Source organism: Barbus barbus (genome assembly GCF_936440315.1).
Source record: "Barbus barbus genome assembly, chromosome: 32".
Lineage (NCBI taxonomy): Eukaryota > Metazoa > Chordata > Actinopteri > Cypriniformes > Cyprinidae > Barbus > Barbus barbus.
This window is the reverse complement of record NC_136760.1, coordinates 25,009,250-25,025,992: the sequence shown is the minus strand read 5'-3', so window position 1 is coordinate 25,025,992 and position 16,743 is coordinate 25,009,250. Positions and strand designations below refer to the sequence as shown.

At 34.2% G+C, this 16,743-nt stretch overlaps 1 protein-coding gene across 1 annotated transcript in view; it reads right to left on the bottom strand.

The window, feature by feature from the left end:
* Positions 1–16,743, bottom strand: part of LOC306852618 (cadherin-18-like) — a 101,124-nt gene that overhangs the window by 22,158 nt on the left and 62,223 nt on the right. The window contains exons 5-8 of the mRNA XM_079389596.1: positions 13,527–13,694; positions 11,731–11,918; positions 8,158–8,411; positions 2,981–3,117 (exon numbers count right to left, since the gene is read on the bottom strand). Coding sequence (XP_079245722.1) covers positions 2,981–3,117; positions 8,158–8,411; positions 11,731–11,918; positions 13,527–13,694 — 747 coding nt within the window. The remainder of the gene's footprint in view (positions 1–2,980; positions 3,118–8,157; positions 8,412–11,730; positions 11,919–13,526; positions 13,695–16,743) is intronic.

Below are 16,743 nucleotides of genomic sequence, written 5' to 3'. Positions count from 1 at the left end.
AAAGAAAAGTACTCAGCAGTGACCACCCATTCCTCGATAAAGCACTGTGAACAATGTAATCAAGTCAATTTATTCGCACTGTCAAACTAGGAGTGACAACTGAATTCTACAGCTCATTTGAAAATTCAGGAAGTGACAACTGTGTTTACAAAAATTCTATACAGTGTACACTGAACTGAACAAGTAGCTGTTAATGCATATCATAGTAGTGTCTCTCTTCTGTATGCGCAGTATGCAAGGTATGTCTTCACTCATTAGTGTTGCCAAAAAAAAAAGCAAATAAGAACAACCCAATAAACAACTTCAAAAATGCTTAATCTTGGAAATAAGCCACATACCAAAATATCACAATCTGCCATTGTCTACTTTATTAACTCCATAACTTAATGTTAGCTTTATGTTAACTCCATTATGATAGTTTTAGGAGCTTATAATAAGAGGACATGGCAACACTTCAAGAGTGCACTCAGCGAAGCTGTCTTCAAAGCATAAACAAAACACTGTTGCTCTGTTTATGGTGGTTTAGTTAATTTTTTAACACTTTTCTTTAAGAAATTTTGAACCAAAACAAGTTGTCTCTCACTGTTGTGCTATATTGTGATGTGAGCTGAGCATAGGCTGTAAAAAAGCCAGATCTATCAGTTTTATAATACAGAACTTTCATGCACCACAACTAGACATAGCTAATAAAATAACATGATATATGTCAATGGCAGAGTTACTGTTAAATGCAATAAATGTGTGTATAATTGCTGAGACGCCTTATAGGCATCCAGGCCAAGTGAGTTCCTCTCCCTCGTCATCTTCACTAACGAGCACTCTTAACATGAATTCACACCCACAGTGGGACCGCAAACGAACATTTCTCAGACTGAAGCCTTTAACGGCAAAGCCAACACCATGGCAACACACACACTATTAGCTAAAAAAACAACTACTCCCTTCAATGCATCTTTGATTGCATACAAACATGTTAAACACAAACACATCAAAACAAAATCAGAAATGTGATTTAGCGTTCTGTCATTTTGCTTATTTACCTTTAGGGATGCTTGTTTTGTCTTTACAAAGAGGAATATTGTATTGCATGTCCATAGCTCAGATTTGATTGTGATTCTCAGTGTTCAATATTATATTCAAAAGACAAATGAGACAATTGTTCACAAAACATAAGTGTATAGTATATCTTAGATAATGTGGTTATAAAATATACCTTGAAAGAACAGCAAACCAAAGCATCTGCCGAATGCATGTATGAATTGGATGAGAAATGTCGATGAACACCGATCTGAGCACAGTTTGAGACAGTTAAGATCTCTCTTCTGAGGCTCTCGAGGAGGTTAATGTATATCTCTGAGCAGCAGATTTATGCAAAGTCTCCTTTTGATCTCATTGGTGACTAGGGAAAATAAGTGAGATATTAAAGAGATGTGTGATTTTTCATTCACATGCTGGATAAATGTGGAATATGATTATCATATAGAAGACTGAATGTGTGTCATTGGTGCTGGGTGTAAGGGTAATTACTCTGATAAAATCTGCAGCAGAAGAGTCACATGCCTCCATTTACATTACCGCCTGTGATTTTTATCATCTGGCAGATTATATACTCCCAATCTTTCCCTGTTTTTGTTCTTTTGCATGAGTGGGTTTGTTAAAGGGGTATTTCACTCAAAAATTTCAATTCATTGTCATTTCATCATCCTCATTTTATTCCAAAACTGTATTACCTGCTTCTGCGTTACACAAAAGGTGACTCTGTAGACTGCGCTGATTACTATTTTCCATTCAATTAGAAAGCATCAAAAAAGGCATAACACGTAACAGAATAAAGTTGTGAGCTATATTGCACATCTTCTGAAATCATATGATGAGCTTTGTATGAGGAATACACAGTAAAGTAATAAAATCCTCCACAGTGACCAATTTAACTCCCTAAAAACTCATCTTTCTAGTGATATTTTAATTTTATTTCAGAGGGAAAATACATGCAATGACCAATGCAGTCATATTTATTTTTACAATAAAACAAACAAACAAAAAAGTTAATTATGGATGCAATATTATACCAAGTATATATGCCATCAGTTCTGGAAACATTTCTCTAATTTTAGAGGTTTTGTAAAATGGCTTCAATACAACTCAACACCCTTTCACATTAATATGCAAATTAGTCCCCACCTCCACCCCACTGAAGTGTAATAAAAGCTACACAATGGCAAGTGCTAATATTGGAGTAATTCAGGCAATCATGTTTGAACCAGAAACTGATTGATGATGAAGAAGAGGAAGAGCAAATTCTACAGGGTCGTCTACTAGCCCTCCTATACGAATAGTCATGTATCGCTCTACAATGTCAGACTTTGAAAATTGAAAATTTGAAATCGCATTACATGACCCCTTTAAGTCAAATCTTTCAATGAACCTGGTTCAGAAAACTAGATCTGAAAGATTCGATCATAAATCAGACTGAACTGGTTCAATGATCTGGATACAGCAATTAACAGTTCACTGTAGGGGGAGATTATGAGTGAACAACATCTAAAACTACATTCAGACTATATAGCTGCAAAATGTAGCACACAGGCCATTTAGATGACTTTAATGATATTTTACAGTACTTCAGGACCCGTTTTGAAGCTTGAAACCTTTTGCCCCCCCATCCCCCCAACGACCAGCAGTCTTCATTTTTCTCTTTCCACAGAAGAAAGAAAGTCACATGGGTTTCAAACACCACGAGGGGTGAGTAAATAACCACAATTTTTCTTTCTGAGCAAACTATTCCTTATATGCTTAGAGGTGCTATCTTTGACTATTAACAGGCCTGCAGAGTTGCTTTCACAGCAGAGGGAGGGTGAGCGATTTTCAAAGAGAGAAAGTCCGCTTTTCATGACTGCACGAGGCGTTTATTGCAGAGACTGTCTTGGCAAACTAATTTGCGAGTTATTAAAGCTCAACCAGCATGGTTTCTGGTACCCACCTTCCTCTGTTGCCATGACAGTGATGTTGTGCCAGGGCGTATCCTCACGGTCCAGGAGCTGAGTAGTTCTAATGACTCCGCTGATGGATTCGATATCGAAATACACCTCTTTGTCTTCTCTCCGCTTGATGAAATACCTAAATATAGAAGAGAGAGCATGAATACTGCATGAGCCTTTCCGTCTTGTACCCCTCTACATCATGGCTGTGGCATTAAGAGCAAAGACAGCTGGGATAGGCATGATTATCCAAAAGCTTGTATTGCGATACATGACTGGGTCATGAAACCCAACTTCATGTGTGGCAAGACTTAAAGCAGGACTTTTTTAAATTGTTTAATATTCATGGTACACATTTCTTGTAACTGTGTAGTTAATTCTCATATTATATTTTCAGAAAGTTTTGGAATATTTGTCCTCTCCTCAAATTTATCACATTAAGCTTTTGGCCTGTTGGATATGCGCACTTTGATTGCAATCTTTAAGGGAAAACACTAACAATTTAATTTGTATATTTGTGTATACATTCATCAAGTGTAATTTATGAGGTTTGTTGTATTTTGAATTAATTTTTCTCTTTGAAAAGGCCAAAAAGTTGGTCATACTGATTCCACAGCTAAGGATTCATTAGTTTAAATATACATTGAACCAAAAACTATCATTACATCTTAGTTGATAATTCAGTATACTTTATTTTTGACAAAACATCGCATGTTTCGGTAGTGACAGCACATTTTCGGTAGTGACTGTAATGCTTTGGTAGTGACCACATCATATTACACAATTTTAACTTGCATACTAAACACTACTAAAACATACTAAAATACCAAAAATGTCATAACTGTACTAAAATTTTGCTTATTTCCCCCAAATATGAGAATGATGTGTTTCCTTTTGTCACTACCGAAACAATGATGACATTTTATGGGATAACACCCCCCCCCCCAAGAAACAACAACAAAAGACAAACAAACAACCCCCCCCCCAAAAAAAACAAAAACAAAAAAAACAAACAAACAAAGATGTCACTACCGAAACACCCCCAAATGTTTCAGTAGTGACAATTTTAGATATTTTTTAACCTTAGCTAGCCCAGCTGTGAACAGTGGTACACATAAAACTAAATGTTATGGAATAACTCCCAATAGTTTTACTTAATTACAGAAAAAAGCTGTTCGGTAGTGACGTTCTTTAAAGTTACACACATATTTTTCAGACTTTTGAACACATTTACCTCAAAATAATGAGACCTATCTACTCACACCTTGTAGCTATGAGGGGACACAGGAATGTTTCCTGATTATAAATTTAGGGGTGTAGATAAAATCAGTTTCAGCCAATGGACTAAAACATACACGGTTTCTTTTTTTTCCCATAAAGTTTTATAATTTACTAAGAAAATTCATTTTTTACAAAGATGTTCAATTTTTTTAAATAATCAAAAAGATACTTTTAAAAACAATGAGAAAAAACTAAAAAAATAAATAAAATAATTTCAATATCATTTTCATAAGTTGAAATTTAGGGGTTTGGGACAGCCACCTCCCAATTGAAAGTACCCCATAAATGCTGATTTTATATATATTAAGCTTACTAATATTTCATATATTATTGTGGCTTTCAGTAGAAAATAGAAGGATTTTAGTAAACACCTAAGATTCAAATACTTTTTAAATGTGTTTTTTGGTTATAATGTATATATATGTATATACATATATATACATATATATATATATATGTGTATATATATATGTAAATTATGTAATGTATATAAATTATATATATTACATTAGAAAATGTATTTAATAAAGATGAAAAGAAAAAATTATTTAATAATTTTTCTCTAATCAAATTTTTCTCAAATTAATCAAGATTAATCATACCTAACATTTAAGTTAGTAATCTCTTTTTTTTTATCATAAAAGTTTTCAGGAGTTATCAAATATTTTCACAACGAATCTCCAAAATTAACATAAAATAAAGATTATATATTTTAAACATGATTAAATTACATCTTTACACTAGTAAAAAGACAAATAGACAAACAAATAATAATAATAATTAACAAATAAAAATAAAAATTAAACCTAATTTGACAGAAAAAACTGCTTCGAATTGTATAACACTCAATAAATCTATGCACCATTTCCAACGTCACATGGTATAACATCATGCCGCAAAGCTTGATGACAGATCACAGTAGAAATACAGAAAAACACAGTGACCTCATGGAAACCTGGAAAGTAAAGATGGAACGTAGCAAGATGTTCATTAATACTAAAGAAAACGTTTTTAAGCTTACATTATGTTACAAAATGTGTACTGCATTGAGCATTAATATTACCTTGAAACTATTAAAGTTCATGACGTTCATATGATTTCCCTAAATGATCAATCACACTGCAGACAGCAAACAGGTCATTTTCAGTGAGATTTATGAGTGCTTTTGGGTATATGCACAGATTTATAATAATATTCCAGGTGAAATGACAGTGAATCACAGCTTTAGATAACAAAGAGAGAAAGAAAGAAAAAGAAAGAAAGAAAGAAAAACACTACAGGAGAAAAGTGCAAGGAGGAAAACTGCAGCAGAGAAGCATTAGTTGGACATAATTAACAAATCCTCAAGTGACACTGAGAAGAAGGACTGTCAGATTCTCTTTCCAAGTATGAATGTGAAATTAAACCACATTTGCATTTCCTAAAAGAAATACTAGAGTGTGCAAGGCAGCCAATATTAGTGTTAACATTTTATAACCATAAGACTTGAGTTTTGGTTCTGGATAGTTAGTTGAGGTTCTGTTGTTTTTTTTTTTTTTTTATGGCACAGGGGTCAAGGTTTACTGGTTAGCATGGTTGGGTTAGCTAGTAGATGTCAATAATAATAATAATAATAGATTAACAATATTTCAATATGCCATGCATCTACTTGCTGAAAATGGCATATGTACGCAAGTACTCTACAAATGATTTCTGTTTTCAAAAATCTTCTCAGCAAAACACAAAAGCTCATCCTGAAATCCTGTTAATGCAACAACAGCGTGTCTATTTTTGAAGAATATGCCTTTAAAAACCATTTTCCCTGCAACGTCTCATGAGACATATGCTTTACATGAAATATGATAATGATCAGATGCATCATTACAACAGTTAGGAACGAAACTAAGGATATAACAGTGACCTTGCTTATTTTTTCATAACGCTAATGCTGATTCTCAAACTTCTATGCCATTTTATTTTTATGCTAATGGAGATGCTGCAGTATAAATTCTTCCATGGAAATGAAATGCTGTTTTTTTTTTTTTTTTATGGGAAGTGCATATTAAAATCGGGGGAACAGAAATGCAATAAATGGACTGAAGTAAAAAAAAAAAGTTTAAATGTGTTATCCTTCAAATCCTTAAAAAAGAGGCCAGGGATTATTTATGAGACTTTTCACTTGTTTTCTCTTATGTATTTGATTTATTTATTTATAGCAGTGATAAATGCTGATGTAAAAAACATTTGTGTGAAACTGAGGATCTCACTCACTCACTCACATCAACCAATGAGATTTGCAGCATTTGCACGACGGCGAGACCTCTCCGTCACGCACGGACTGTGAAGGTTCATTCAAAGATAGCTTGAAAACACACGTCCTCAAACCACCAGTACAGAGAGATGCTAATAAACCATACAGGTCATATCTCATTACCACAAGAAAATGTGCACTGTCCTTGACTGCATAAGACATGAGAGAGAAATAACAATGAGGATTTTACACTTTATGCTTTTTACTGCCAAAGAAAGGAACATTCTGACATTTTATTTTTCATTCCTTTTCTTTGCTTGCATGTCATCCAAATGTTATTTTCTCCATGTTCTGCAGACTACGATGTGCACAACATTGCCTTTCATAGTAAGAATCCTCATTTTTTTGAGTTTACTAAAGTTTCATTTATATATAATGTGATTCTTATGGACTTTTCACACTTAGCATACATTAATACGTTATATTTCACACTTCATATATTATTTCCAGTTAGTATCGTAATTAATTCTAGGCAGTTAGATTTACATATTTCTCAGTGCGTTTCTAAACCCAGGGTTCATGCATATTTGCATAATTCTTCCATCTATCTTCTTGATTATATATATATATATATATATATATATATGTGTAAAAATTAATATTATGAATACAGTAATATAAATAAAATAAAATATAAAAAAATATCAAATATGTATAAATAGAAAAAGGTTTTTTTTTTACATATAGGCCTAAATAAATAAATACATAATTAAATAACACCAGTTATGCTGTGTTTTCCAGGTGTGATGAAACAGGAATTGTAGTTATTCTGAATCCATCTTTGGCAGGCAGCATGGTATCAGCACTAAAGCAATGATGTTTTTATGAGCTGGCCTGCTCACACCTCTCTTTCATTAGAGTGTGTGGAGGTAATTGAGCCTTTGGCAGCAGTGTTTCACTACCATGCTAACATGGGGTGCCTTAACTACTCTAATTAACAATAGAGAGAGAGAGAGAGAGAGAGAGAGAGAGAGAGAGCAAGACAGAGAGTCAAAGCAGTAAAAGATCCTTGTATGTCATATCAACTCAATGTCATCTTATTAAATTCGACCTTTACAGAGAGATGTGAGAAATGGGAGGGCACGGGGGAGAGGGAGACAAATAATGTCAGATTATTTTGCTATAGCATTGCATTTGCGCGCACACACAACGATTTAATAAAATCCTATACAAACAGTAGTGATTTGCTAGTGCAAATTCAAGCAAATTGTGTTTTGCAGGTGACTTATGAATTGCACAAGTAGCCACACATGCTAACAGGTTAGACATACTTGTTTTTGTAATATTAAAATTAGTAAGAATATTCACCTTGATAATAATATTAATAATAATATATCATCATATATGTATATAATAATTGCAAAACGTTATTTAACATTAGCATTTGGCTTAAAATAAAACATTTTACAAAATAGTATGCATAGAAATTTCAATAATTAAAGCTAAATATGCAGATAAGTAGAGAGTTAATAAAACAAAAAAATTTAAATCAACTTATAAGCTCAGTCATATGTATCTAGCAATGGGTCACAACAATGGGTCTAAAATGAGTAAATAATAATAATAATTATTGAAGTGTTATTTTAACCATTCATCATGTCTTCTCACCTTACAGGACTGTTTTTGCTGTCTGGGTCTCTCGCTGTGACGGCTCCTACTTCAGTTCCAACCTTGGCATTCTCGTACACCTCCATAATGTAATAATCCATTGAGAAAACGGGCGGCTCATCCACGTCTCCGACTGTGATCTTGAGCGTGGCGTCGTCTTTGAATGAGCCCAGATACGAGAAGCGTGGATCCAGGTGTGTGTTCTCTGCAGAGATGTGAAGACTGTACTGCTTCTTCTTCTCATAGTTCAGTGGCTAAAAAGAGAAAACAGGAAAATTAACTACATTACAAATCAGGGTTATTATCTTTAACAAAAACTTAAACAATAGAAAAATAAAATTAAATAAAACAAAACATTAATTGAAATACAATAAAAAAAATTAATAAAAATAAATAAATTCTGGAACATTTCTCATTTACATTTAGTTTAAATGGTAGCAAAATAAACTAAAATTAATAAAAACAATATAGAAATTTTTAAATACTAACGATTTAACTACAATTGAAATAAAAAGAGCAAATCTAATAATAAAATCTAATTCAAAATATAAAAAAACTATGCATAACACTGCAACAAATATACATAATTTGATCACAAATCATGGTTATCACTGTTATTACTACTAAAACCATTAAAAACTGTTAAAAAACATGAAACTATTAAAAAATAAACAATAAATGTATAACTTTAAAATAAATACAAAATTGATTGAAATAAAATAAAACAAAGTGTTTATTTCAGCTAGTTGCCAAGGCAACATTTCTCATTTTCATTTATTTTATATTGTATTACTAAATTAACTACAACTAAATTTACTAAACGTAAAACTATATAGACATTAAAAAACAAAACACAAAAAAAACATTTTAAATAAGCATTAACATGAAATGAAACTATGAACTACTAACTATGAAATTCAGTTTAGCAAAGCAAAGGAGTAGGCCATTTTATATAAAAATATTATTAATCATATATTATTATTATTATTTTATATTAAAATAAAATAATAAAATAAAACACATTTGTATTTAAGCTAACTGACAGGGCAACATTTCTCATTTTTATTTAATAATTAATTTTTTTAGAAAATCTAAGAGTAAAAAAAAATATATATATATTTTAATAAAATTAAAAAATAAATAAATAATCCCATCAATGATACTAAAATAACATTGTTACAAAAATACATACGTACTACATATACTTTGCTTTCAGTCAGTCAGTTTTAGCCACTTTGTTGGTGGCTTCTAGTGGTTTCAAGCATACTTCAAAAAGTTACGAGCTGAGATTATATTGAGGTCAGTCTTTTTTGCTTCCGGAGCACAGAAGTTAAATCGCTCTCTAGATGGGGTCACGTCTGTAAACACCATAAAACCTGCCCGACCTTCACCGCCGTCTCGCCGGACAGATCTGGCAGGCATCTATTTACAAGATTGGCTTTTGGAAAACTCAGTATTCACTGAATTCACAGCTTTCCTGACCCCCGGTACTGAGTGGGGAATTGAAGAAGCTCAGAATACAGAAAAGAGACCAGTAATGAGCATCTGAGCCCCGAAGAGCACCAGACGCCTACTTGACCCAGTCTGCCTGGACAGATTATATATATCTGTCAGTGATATCGGTGTGAGCAGCATTTTGACAACATCTTTACTTGGATAATTATGCCATCCTATGGTTTGTTTGTCAACTCCAGAGGATAAATCAACTGTTAAAGAACGCTTATTTCCCAGGGGACAGATTTTAGATTCATTAACAGATAAAACTTTTTTTCCATGAAGATCACAAAAATGGACTTGAAAACTTTCTATTTTATATCTCTCTCTCTATCTCTCTATATATACTGTATGTAGATTTAGTAAACTTTAAATATGTATGTAAATGCTGACTATGAAATTCAATTTAGCAAAAGAAAGGAGTAGGCCATTTTATATAAAATAAAATAAAATAAAATAAAAACATGACAAGAAGCATCACAACTATTTTCAACATTGATAATTAGGGATGCACAATATTATCGGACTGATATCAGAATTGGCCGATAATGGCTTTAAATGTACATATCGGCATCGGCCTTACATGAAAAATTATGCCGATGTCTAGCCGATAAGAATAATGGGTTAACTCTCAGTGTGCTCAGTGTGAGCTAGCGAATAGATCATGTCAGCAGTGTGACTCATTCTTGAAGCAAAGTTTTGCCTGAATGGTGATTAGATTCACTGCTTTGGATCGCTGCATTTAAACTGAGAATGCACGTACAGAATGACGTGTTCGTGTATGAAAGAGTAAACAGTAATAGCATGTACAGCAGCATCCTCCCCCGGGGCCTAATGCCCGTTCGGTGAGAAAAAAAAAAAAAAGGCAGCGATCGATATACAATTCATTTACAGTTATTTTCAAAGCTTGACATTATAAAATAACGTCATTATTGTTTATTTAATTCTAACAAATAAGTTCTTCTTAAAAACTAACCAAAATTTAAAAAAATAATTTGCTTATAATGTCCACACAGGAGAGACTTAGTGTTGTTTCCAAACAAACGGAAATATATTGGTATCGGTATCGGCAATCGGCCAAAAAGAGTTGAAAAATATCTGCAAAAATCCATGCATCCCTATTCATAGCTTTCAGTCACGTGACCGGCTCGAAGACCTGGAGGGCAAAACATCCATAGAACTGCAGCACAAGCCTGTTAATTTTCCATCTGTTTCACAGCCACAAATATTTAGATCACCTTTCAAAAGAATAAACAAAGGTCCGTGAACAAAATTCAAGTTTTGGCCATTTGCAATCCATATTATGCACCCGTGGCAATATTTAAATCATTAAACAGTGCGACAAAATGTTATAAAAACACTTAAAGCACCTTAATATACTTAAAATGGTAATATTAAAATATCAAATTCAGTAATCTCTATATTAATGATGCATAGTTTACATAGGAAAGCAGATGAGGCCAGAATATATGAACGCAGTCCGCTTAATGGTTCAGTGTTTTACTTCTAATAGTTTTCTTTGGGAAAACATTTAACGTGAAACTTTGCTCATTGCGTTTATATTCTGGCTTCATCTGCTTGCCTGTTCAAAATATACATCATCAAAAAGGTGTTTACTGAAATTCGCCTTTTAATATCTCTGTTTTACTACATTACTACTTAATGCAAACCGCGTAAAAATAACTGGTGGTCAGTGGAGCAAAGCTTCGTTTGCCCTTCAGGTGGACGTTCCTATAAGGGTGTGACGTCACGTGAAAACTATCAATTGATGGTAATCATAAATGTTTCTTGAGCAGCAAATCAGCATGATGCTGAAAATTCAGCTTTGCATCACAGGAATAAATTACATTTTAAAATATATTTTAAATATAGCTCCTGTGATGCATGTATATTCACTGTTGAACCCTGTTAAGTGATCTTAAGTGTTGACAGAATTGATTTTCCACAAGACCAAAAGTACCCATAGTTTAAGAACCAGGCGCTTATTATTAAGGGTTCAGGAAAGCCTCTATCCCTAGAACGAGTAATAATAGTAGTGATGCTTGCCTTGGCAAACACCAATAGAAATGACAGCGATACCTTTCTCAGCGTGATCACACCCTCTCTAGTGTCTTTGTCTGTGGAGATGGAGAACATTCCGGCCCCCTCGGGGTTCAGGATGCTGTATTTGATCTCTGCATTGATTCCGATGTCCTCATCGTTGGCTTTGATCTTCCCCACTGGTTTCCCCACCTGTGCCGACTCTGGGACAAACACCTGGTAATTCTCTGCAGACACACACAAAAGCCCGCATGGTGGTTTGTTCGATTGGCTGGATGGTATTTTTGAAGCACAGCTATCATGATGCCTCTATCCGGCTGTGTCTCCGAACAAGCCACATTGAGCTACTCTAGGAGGATTTCAATACGGCTGATGTGTGTATATGTTACATGTTATATATATATATATATATATATAACAGGAGTATCTTGTCAATGATCTCAAGGCAGCTGGGACCATAGTCACCAAGAAAACAAATAGTAACACACTACGCCGTGAAGGATTGAAATCCTGCAGCACCCGCAGGGTCCCCATGCTCAAGAAAGCTCATGTACAGGCCTGTCTGAAGTTTGCCAATGAACATCTGAATGATTCAGATGAGAACTGGGTGAAAGTGTTGTGCTCTTTGGCTTCAACTCAGCTCGTCATGTTTGGAGCAAGAACTCCATCCCCACGTCAAACACGGAGGTGGAAACATTATGCTTTGGGGGTGTTTTTCTGCTAAGGGGACAGGACAAGTGAGTCAAAGGGACGATGTACCATCAGGGCCAGGGCATTTAAAATGGGTTGTGGATGAGTATTCCAGCATGACAATGACCCAAAACACATGGCAAAGGAGTGGCTCAAGATACTCAAGAACTCTTAATAAAAAATAATATATTTAAAAAATATTGCAGAATTAATGGGGACTGCATTTCTCTTTTCAAGTAACAGCAACTTCTGCGATTGGTGAATCTTCAGGATTATGGGTAGTGGAGCTATTCACAAAGAATTTGGTAAATAAACTTTTAATGATAAAGATTTAATGACGTGGCCATCGCTTAATCTTAGAGCTCTGTCTTAAGGTTTCTACATTATTCTTAAAAATACATTTTTCTTGGGAGGAAATTACTGTGATTTTACTTCCAGAACCCTGCTGTGGTGCTCCGTTTTCTGTGGACAAAAAAAGACCACAAAAACTCAAGACACAAGTCTCATAATTGGATGCTTACACAATATAACATGCTGGTTCTGCCTCTACTCTCTTCATGTTAATTAATGGTAAAAAAAAAAAATACACTGCAATGCACAATTTATATGATGAGTCATCTGATAGCGAGACTGCATCTAAAGTATGTAAGGTATATTATGTAGTATCCATAAGAAGCCCTTGAGAAAATGAACAGCTTTCTAATGAATGTTTGGAAAACACATGAAAACCTACTTTGAGAGAAAAAAAAAGTGCATTACAACAGCATACTGTATGCTTCAAACAGTAATGAAGGTTTTTGCAGTAGATGAAGTATTGAAGAAAAGCAAGGTCAAGCTGTTTCGGTTCTTTTTGACAAGATCTAACTCAAGAAGTCCTTCAATCTCTCACAGATTCGCTTAATATACACTTCAGGATGGAGTGTTCAGGAGCGAATATAATGCTGTATCTTAAAAAAAACAAAAAAAAACACAGACATTCAGTAAAAGACCAGCATACAACATATGCTGTACATAGGTAGCAATACAAATGCTGCCTCACTATGTTGTTCACCAGGTCTTGGAGCAGAACCAACATCTGCTGATGTCCATTCACAGCAATATGTTGCCACTCAGTTTTGTTTTCACACTGGTTTCACATCACTCACTCTGAGAGAACTTGGGTGGGTTGTCGTTGACGTCAGTTAGTGTGATGTTGACAGTGGTGGAGCCCGACAGCCCTCCCACCTGCCCCGCCATGTCTTTGGCTTGAATCACCACTGAGTAGTGTTCTCTCCCCTCTCTATCCATGTCTGCCAGCGCTGTTCTGATGATTCCTGCAAAACATACACATACAAACATACGGCACACATTATGTACATCATTTTCACTATAAAAGCAATAAGCCACAAGCAACCGCATTACAGTGCTTTGCCAATATAATGAAAGAAACCAGTGTTTTAAACCAGTGGTAACATTTCTTCTTCTTCTTCTGTATATAATAATAATAGTAATAATAATAATAATAATAATAGTTATTATTATTAAACATTCTTTTTTGCATCATGTTGTTATAAGAACAGCAATGATGCATAGTTGTTGTTATTAATATTCCTTAACAAGAACAACAATAACAATTACTATCATTAAATTGTTGTTGTTATTAATATTATTTATTAATAATAATAATAATAATAATACATAATAATAATAGTTACTATTATTAAACAGTTTCTTGCATCATGCTAAGAACAGCAATATGATGATATATGATAATATAATAATAATCAATCATAATCATAATCATAATAACTGTTATGATTATTATCAATAATTAATATTAGACAAATTCCTTGCATTGTGTTGTTATAAGAACAGGAATAAGATGCAGTAATATTGTTATTAATAGTAATAATAATTACTATTAATAAGGATTAATTTATTGCATCGTGGTGTTATAAGAACAGCAATATGATGCATTATTGTTGTTGTTGTTAATAATAATACATTTGTTTATACACACACACACACACACACACACATATATACACACAGTCCCCTCCAAAAGTATTGGAACAGTAAAGACAAAATTGTTCTGTTGCCTGTCGAGTAAAGACATTTACAAATATGATTAAACGATGAATATGTGACAAAACTACAGAACGTCACATTTTATTATTGGGTGATTCAACACACAGATGTTTTACCAGCTAAGAAGTGCAGCACTTTTAGAGTTCATCCCTCTATCTGGTGTGAGCATAAGTATTAGAACAGTTGCCTCACAGGTCTTTCTAAGTGATCAGCTGTGTCCTGTTGCATTAATACTTCAGATATTAAAAGCAGGGGATGTGTCGTATCAGTTATATCCATTACTTCTGTATTCTGAATCCTGCAATCGATGATGGCACGCACAAACCAGGATGAAGATGAGGGAGCTGACTTTGAGAGAAAAGCAAGCGATTTGGATGCTAGAGAAGAAAAAGAGGAAGTTAATTAGAGCTATAGCAAAAACAAAGAGCATGGAGAAATCAAGAGTTTGGAAACCATCAGTGACACCAGCAACCAACAACGACCTGATCTGCTGAGAAAACAGACAGATCAGAACAAATGACAGACAAATCATAAAAGCTGTGAAAACGAATCCTAAAAGACGTGTCTGTAAAATCACCAACAACTTCCAGAAAGCTGGGGTGATGCTCTGACAATCTACTGTCCTCAGGAGACTTTGACACAGAATTACAGATGCTACACAGCAAGATGCCAACCTCTGACCAGCACCAAAAATAGAAAGACAAGATTAGAGTTTGCAAAAAAGCACAAAGGTGAGCCAGAAGAGTTTTGGAACTGTATTTATGGACCGATGAGACAAAGATGAACCTTTATCTAAGTGATGGGAAAGCAAAAATGTGAAGAAAAAAAGGGAACTGCAATGTTCCCAAGCATACAGTCTCATCTGTAAAGCATGGTGGAGGTGGTGTCATGGCATGGGCATGCATGGCTGCCTCTGGAACAGGCCCTCTCAACTTTACTGATGACTTAATGTATGATGACAGTAGCAGAATGAATTTGGAAGGGTACAAAACCATCTTGCCTACCAATATTCAAGAAAATGCCACCAGATTAATTGGGAAGTGCTCCATATCGTATCAGGACAATGACCCAAAACACCCTGCCAGTTCAGTCAAGGAATTTATAAGGGCAAATAAATGGAAAGTCTTAGATTGCCCAAGTCAATCTCCAGATTTAAATCTGATTGAACATGAATTTCACCAGCTGAAGAGGAGAGTAAAGGCAGAAACTCCCCAAAACAATCAACAATTGGAATTAGCTGCATTAAAGCCTGGCAAAAGTATTTCAAAGGATGAGACCAAGAGTCTGGTGATGTCTATGGGTCACAGAGTGGGATGAATTCTAAAAGTGCTGTTCTTTTTATTTGGTAAAACATCTATGTGTTGAATCACCCAATAATAAAATGTGACATTCTGTAGTTTTGTCTCGTATTCACCTTTTAATCATATTTGCAAATGTCTTGACTCCACAGCCAACAGAGCAATTTTGTCTTTACTGTTCCAATACTTTTGGAGGGCACTGTGTGTATATACATATATATATATATATATATACACATATACATATATATATATATACACACACACACATACACATACAGTAAATATATATGTGTGAATAAATATCACATTGACACACCGAAGGCACATATCTACGCTTCGTTCTTGGCTTTGTCTATATTTCAAAACAATCGTATGCAGCAGTGACTGATGGTATAGCTTGTTAAAATAAAACAGGTAAGTGCCCTTGTGTCTGTAGCCAAGGTCAGTTTCTGTAAGTCTTACACTAGCATTTAAATGAGAACAAACATTGAAGTACTGGTGAACTGAACCGTCATCTGCAGCCATTCAATCACACACACCTCAACAATGACACACACATGCAGTTACATGCAGTCATCAAATGATAGTTCTGCACAATCCTGTCTCCTGACAGTTAAAATTGCAGTAAAGTCGTATGCTTGTTTACAAATAATGTTACCTCTGCATAAACTCTTTTTTCACTTTTGTACATGAATCACATTGGCAAAAAAATATTCATAATAAAATAAATGACTTCCGATAAAGCAATAAAAAGCACTGCTTTCTGGCAAACATTTTAAAATGCTTTTCTGGCATTTTGGTGCAGAATGCGGAGGTCACACATATTGCTCTAGAGAACTGTGCTCACAAAAACATTTTTAGCAATTTTTCACCCATCAGAAAATATGATTCACATTTGTTTTTACATTTAGAGTCAAATGAATTATTTGTATGTTTTGAGGAATTGATTAAATGTGTTGTTGCTGCCCAGAAGCAACATTGTGCCACAGTGTAA